This window comes from Durio zibethinus, chromosome 9, assembly GCF_047325235.1.
Source record: "Durio zibethinus cultivar Kanyao isolate XHJ-2024 chromosome 9, ASM4732523v1, whole genome shotgun sequence".
NCBI classification, from domain to species: domain Eukaryota; kingdom Viridiplantae; phylum Streptophyta; class Magnoliopsida; order Malvales; family Malvaceae; genus Durio; species Durio zibethinus.
Genome location: NC_143170.1, coordinates 1,383,087 through 1,389,805, shown reverse-complemented (window position 1 = coordinate 1,389,805; position 6,719 = coordinate 1,383,087). Strand labels below are relative to the sequence as shown.

At 28.2% G+C, this 6,719-nt stretch overlaps 1 protein-coding gene across 1 annotated transcript; it reads left to right on the top strand.

Moving 5' to 3' along the window:
- Positions 1-752: 752 nt before the first annotated feature.
- Positions 753-1,281, top strand: LOC149516688 (uncharacterized). Its single transcript, XM_089766168.1, has 2 exons — positions 753-875; positions 988-1,281. Exons 1-2 carry the CDS (start codon positions 753-755, stop codon positions 1,279-1,281), a joined length of 417 nt encoding a protein of 138 aa, XP_089622294.1.
- Positions 1,282-6,719: the final 5,438 nt, after the last annotated feature.

Genomic DNA, 6,719 nt, shown 5'->3' with positions numbered 1-6,719 from the left:
AATATGAGGCTTGTGTTATGGGACTGTATGCTACTTTGGACAAAAAAAATTGAAGCGTTAAAAGTGTTTGAAGATTCAATTCTAGTAATTTATCAACTAAAAAATGAATGGGAGACAAAGGATTCAAAACTCATTCCTTATCATAAATATATCTTAAAGCTGTGCAAACAATTCAAGGTAATTCAGTTTGAACACTTGCCTTATGAAGAAAATCAAATTATAGATGCCTTGGTTACTTTAGCTACAATGGCACAGATTGGTGATACTGTTAAAATTTAGTCTATCAAACTAGATATCAAGGACATATTGATATATTGTGCTAACTTAGAAGAGGAAAAAAATGGCAATCATTGGTATAATGACATTATGTGATATCTAAAGAATCAGTAGTAACCAGATCAAGCAACAAAAAATGATAAGAGTCTTGAAAAGATTGGCTATGAGATTCTTTTTAGATGAAGAAATTATGTATAAAAGAGATAAAAAATCAAGTATTATTACGTTGTTTAGGTGCTTTTGAGGCCAAAAAGATTATTGAGAAAGTCTATAATGGCATATATGGAGCACATGCAAATGACCATATAATGACAAGATAGGTTATGTGAGCTGGATATTACTGGTTGACAATAAAAAATGATTATATCGATTTTGCTAAAAAATATCACAAATGCCAGATTTATGTTGATAAGATTCATGCTCCACCCAGCACTTTACATGTTATAGTGCCACATTGTCCATTTTTTATGTGAAAAATGGACGTCATTGGTCCTATTATCCCAAAAACCTCAAATGGGACTAGATTCATTTTTTTTATGATTGATTACTTCACTAAATGGGTTGAAGCTACTTCTTTCACTACTGTGACAAGATCAATGGTCTGTAAATTCATAAAAAAAAAAAATCTATAGATATGGGCTATCAAAAAGGATTATCTTAGACAATGTAAAAAATTTAAATAGCAATATAATGCAAAAAGTATATGTTCAGTTCAAGATCAAACATCACAACTCAGCTCAATATCGTCCAAAAATGAATAAAGTAGTAGAAGCTGCAAATAAGAGCATCAAAAGGATTATAGAAAAGATGACTGAAACATATAAAGACTGGTATGAAAAACTACCTTTTACTTTACATGCGTATCAAACCTCCATGCACACTTTTACTGGGGCAATTCCTTTTTCCTTGGTTTATGAAATAGAAGTTGTATTGCCAATAGAAGTAAAGATCCCATCTTTAAAAGTCTTAAGGGAAGTGAGATTAGAAGAAGTTGAATGGGTCTAAGAGCGCTATGAATAATTAAACTTTATTGAAGAAAAAAGATTAGCGACACTCTGTCATGGCTAATTGTACAAAAAAAATGATGAGAGCTAATGACAAAAAGGTCTGACCTCGTTAATTTCAAGAAAGAGAGTTAGTATTGAAAAGAATTCTTCTAAGTTAACATGATGATAAAGAAAAATGGATTCCAAATTGGGAATGATAATATGTTGTTAAAACAACTTTTTAGGAAAAGCCTTAATCTTGTCAGAAATGGATGGAGATGAACTTCCTAATTTTGTTAATTTCGATGCCATGAAAAAATACTTTGGTGAACAAAAAAAAAAAGAAAAAGTTCAAGTTGAAAACCCGAAAGGATGACTTGAACCAAAAAAAAGAGAGAGAAAAAGAAAAAGGGTTTAGTTGAAAACCTAGAAAGGTAGCTTGAATTGAATGAAAGCAAACTTAGATGAATAGAATATGATATCACTTGAAAGGTATACCAGAGACAGTGAATTTCAAAGAACTCTGAAGTGTCAGGGCATTGTATTTTGGTTGAGTTTTTGAAAAAATCCAAGATTTGTTGTCATGATTATCTGATCATATGTTTTGGGGCATTGCTAACCCAAATAGCCATCCCTACACACTCTCTTTTTATTTCTATGTCATCATTTGTAATTTATTGTTTATCCGAATAAATGATAGTCGTCCTATTTTCCTCTCTTAATTTTATACATCGCCAATATATATATATATATATATATTTGTCCCTTCTCTTTATACCTTGCCATGAATAAAAAAAGTGCATGACTTGCATCTTATATTTTAAAATTGAGATAATGATCAATAATTCAACAAAGTCATAAGAAGTTGTGTGTTACTTTGAAGAATTAAATGAGACAAAGATCAAGGATGAATTCTTTCAAATAAGAGAAAATCACTGACTTCCATAGCTCTTTTTGGGATGAAAATAAATATTCACGGTAATGAAGGATGGTCCCTTTACCAAATGTGTGCAGAAATGATAATGTAGAAGCCTTAGTACTATGATTAATGTTTCATTCGCATCCTAGATAAGGCATGCATTTACATTACTCATTTACCTGATCTTGGCTCAGTCCAGATCATTCTTATGATTCGTGGTTTCATCCTGGATATTTATTTTTGACCTCAGTAGGTCCTAGTCGTTTCATTTTTTACCTATGGTTTCGTCTCGATTACTTAATCTTGGCTTAGTTCAGATCATTTCTTGTAATTTGTGGTTTCATTTCGGTTATTTATTTTTAACCTCGACTTGATCCTGGTCGCTTTATTTTGACTCTTGGTTTTGTCTTAATCACTTGATCTTGGCTTAATCCAGATCATTTTTTATGACTCGTGGTTTTGTCCTGATCATTTATTTTCGACCTCGACTCGGTCCTAGTTGCTTTATTTTAAACCCATGATTTTGTCTCGGTCACTTGATCTTAGCTCAGTTAAGATCATTTTTTATGACTCGTGATTTTATCCCAATCATTTATTTTTAACCTCGACTCGATCTTGGTCATTTCTTTTCTAACTTGTGGTTTCACTTCGATCCCTTAATTTTGGCTCAGTTCAGATAATTTTTCTGGCTCACGACATCATTTTAATTAATTTCACTCGATGATTTGACTCGAACATAATGGGTATCTAGGTTTTTGCTCTATCCCTGTATAACAGTGACATACAAATAGGGTAGCTATAGACACTCAATTGTGTTCGACCCAATTAGATCGATTTCTTTTGTTGTTAATATTTTTGTTATTATTATAATAGATATTATAATATAATATTATGGTATACTATTGTAAATTATTATAGTATTATTAATATTATTGTACCATATTATTATTATTATTATTTTATTGCTATTTTCATTTTTTCTTTTCATTTTTCCTTTTGCTCTAATCCACACGTGAACAAGAAATCTAGAATTAGAATCAAAATCTCACTAGCTTGGTCAAGGTTTTAATGCAAAATCGTATCAATAGGATTGCTAAGATTTTAAGACCTAAAATCATGGTGGATAGGACTCAATCCTAGGATTTAAGCCTGGGATTGATTCTGTCCATTTCCTAAAATTGGTTCTAAAGTTGCCTATAAATTGAACTAGCACTATAGGGGATGAACACACTGAGATTTTTAGAGAAAAAAGGTTTGAAAAAATTTTGGTAGTAAAAGTTTTTAAAATTTTGGTATTGGGATTTGGGTTTTGATTTGTAGTTTCGGACTTGAATTTAGGCTTCTGGAGTTAGGTTTAAGGTTTTAAAATATTTTGGGAGAGATTTGTCACTTTATGGGAAGGTTTGAGGATTTTCTGGGCTTTTCTAGGTTTTTTTTTTTGTTTTTTATGGGTTTGAGAAGAATATTTGAATTTTTTGATAAAATTTTTTGATGAGGTTGAATTTTTTACGGGATTTTGGTGACTTTTTCAGAAACCGTTGGATTTTTTAGTTTTCGATTGAACTTTTTAGCGATTTTTTTAGAAACTAATAAGTTATCCAGTTTTCGGTTGAAAAATTTCTATAGTGTTCTTAGTTGGGTTTTAAAGAGAAGTCAGAGAGAATTCAGCTAGAGAGAGAAAGGAGAAGAGGCTTTTGAGCAAAAAGGTTCTGAACCTGACTTATATATTGCCTCTGCATGACATTGTTTTGGGTGACTTAAGATCTGCATGAACTTGAGTTAAGATTCGCGCGTTGACCCGACTCGAATCACAAGGTTTAATTTTTCTTTTTTCATTTTATTTTTAGATTTCATTTCATTTCATTTTTTTAATTATTTTTAGTTTTATAATTTTACTGGTTTTTATATTTTTTATTCAATATTAAATAATAATAATAAAAAATCTTTTGTTGAGGAACAGTAGAAGCCAGATTAAAAAAAAAAGGTTTTTTAAAGTTTTCAAAAAAATATTTATAAAAGCAAAAAAATCCTTTCAATAAAAATAATAATAAAATCTTTTTCAAATAAAATCTTTACAAAATAAATTTATGAATTCTACCAAACTATTGGAGAATTTTCATAGATTTAATTTTTAAATAGAATCTACCAAACTATTGAAAATTTTCATAAACCAATTTTTAAAAAAATAATAAATAAAAAATAATTTTTATCCTCTAAACTATCGGATGATTGTTTCATGAATTAAGTCTTACCAAACTATTGAGAAACTTAATGAAATTCTTAAAAATTTTTACAAATCATTTGGTAATAAAATCTCATCAAATTATTGGGAGATCTACTTCAAAATAAGTCTTACCAAACTATTATGAGACTTTACTGATTTTTTGAATAAAATATTATAATAAATCTGATGATGGAGCCTCTTTAGAGTGGGATACTAATATTTATGGATACTCTTGAGGTAAAAAAATTATTTTAAATTACTAACAAACTATTGGGACAATTTTAAGATTAATTTTCAATACTAAATATTTTAGCAAAACATAAACATTTTTGAGATTTGGATAATTTGAAATCAAACTAGTATCATCTTATGGATGAATGTTGTGGGAGTGCTATAATCTTCCTTACGCCTAACTGTACTCCTGAACCTAAAATCTGATTTCGTGGATCAGAATCTGCTTCAGGCGACCAATCACACCTAAACAAAAAAAATTGGTGATAACTCCTCTAATCCATATCTAACGATAGATCCACAGATCTATATGTTATGACAGGTTGCAGCAGATTATATTGAACTTAAGACATATAAGAATATATGACAATCAACTAATCTTAATTCACATATTCCCCTTTTTTTTTTCATTTTTTCTTTTACACTTTTTATTTTCTTTTTGTTGTCCATTTTTTTTCTTCTTTCTTCTTCTTCACTTTATTCTTCTCATTTTTTTTACCTTCCATATTTTATTCTTTCACTTTTTTTTTTTTGTTTCTTATTCTTTTAATTTGCCTACACTCTTTCTTTCTTTACTTTTGCTTTAATTTATTTATTCTCCCAAACTTTTCTTTTGTATATGTTTTCTTTATCATTTTTGCAATGTTTGCATCATTCTTTTACTATTTTTTTGTCTTGATAATTTTGGTTCTCTACTTCTCTTACTTTTTCCTCTTTTCTTTATTCTTAATAGCTAAAGTTAAATTTTTTTTCCATTGTTTACCTTCTTTTTTCTTTACTCTATCACTCTTTGTTGCTCTTTTTTCTCTTTTTCAAAATTTCTTTGTTATTTCTTTTTTTTTTTCATTTTTCTTTAACATTTCTTTCCTTTTTTTTACCCTTCTAGTCTATATGTTTCTTTCCATTTTTTTTTCTTTATTCTTAATTCTTCACCTTTAGTTCCTTTATTCTCGTTCTTTTTCACCATTTCCTTTAGTCTATGCTACTGATATTTGCTATGATAGTTTTTTTTTATTTTTTTTATACTTGATATTATACCAAAATTTGAATTTTAATTATTAGAACTAAGAATCCAGTACTTTATCAACAGACCTTAAGACTTTTACTTTCTTTTGATAGATAAAATTCTTTATAATCAGATTCCATTCAATAAAAATAAGTAATCGAGGTTTTACATTTTTATACCATCAGCAAATTGATGCATACCTAGATCAATTGTGGCTGTCACAAAAATATTAAAAAATTTCAAATGCTTTTATTGATCTTTGTGGAATAGAATTTTAAAAAAATTTCTTATTTTGTTTCCTCTTGCATTTCCATAACTTCTACTAGATATGATGCTATTATAGCATATGCCAAAATGGTTTTCTTTTTGTTTTTGATTAACCTGCGGTGATAATTATTGATTATTAATTTAATTATGGAAATACCCAAATAAGCCCTCAAATTTTACTAAAAAATGAAAATAAGTCCATGATATTTTATTGCATGAAATCAAGGCTATAAATTTTTATTTTAATGTAATTTGATCTTTTGTAGTGTGAAATATTTAATTTTTTAGTTTAATGATTTAATTTGTAGCAAACGCTTGCTTAGATTTATTTGGATGAGTTGAATAACAAATATTTTATGTAATGCTATTCTAAAAAGTTTTTCGTTTGAACATTATTCATTCATCTTAATATCTAATGGATATAATTACAATAAAATAAAAGTTTATAATCTTAATTTCGTGTAATAAAATTCAATGACTTATTTGCATTTTAAAGTAAAGTTTGAGAGTTTATTTGAATATTAAGTTATTTAATTATTACTTATAAATTATAATTTAGTTTGGCATTGGGAGGATTTACAAATCGCATGTTTCATATCTTGGTATGAACTTTTGGCAAAGTTTTCTGATTCATAACCTTTTTCTCTTAGTTGTTCTTATTTCAATCCTAGAACTCATTTTAATGTTGTTTAGTCCTCTGTTGCAGTGTAAATGAAGTTTTAAAAAATTTATTACTAGTTCTTTCGCATTTTCTCAATGCTTCTAATATCTTACAAAGTTTATTTCTGGGGTTCTTGCTGTTGGAGTTCC

Bases quoted from the DNA above. Each gene is read 5' to 3' on its own strand.
- LOC149516688 (XM_089766168.1), top strand. From the start codon at position 753: ATGGACGTCATTGGTCCTATTATCCCAAAAACCTCAAATGGGACTAGA. The intron at 876-987 runs GTCTGTAAATTC...GTATATGTTCAG, and splicing joins CTACTGTGACAAGATCAATG to TTCAAGATCAAACATCACAA.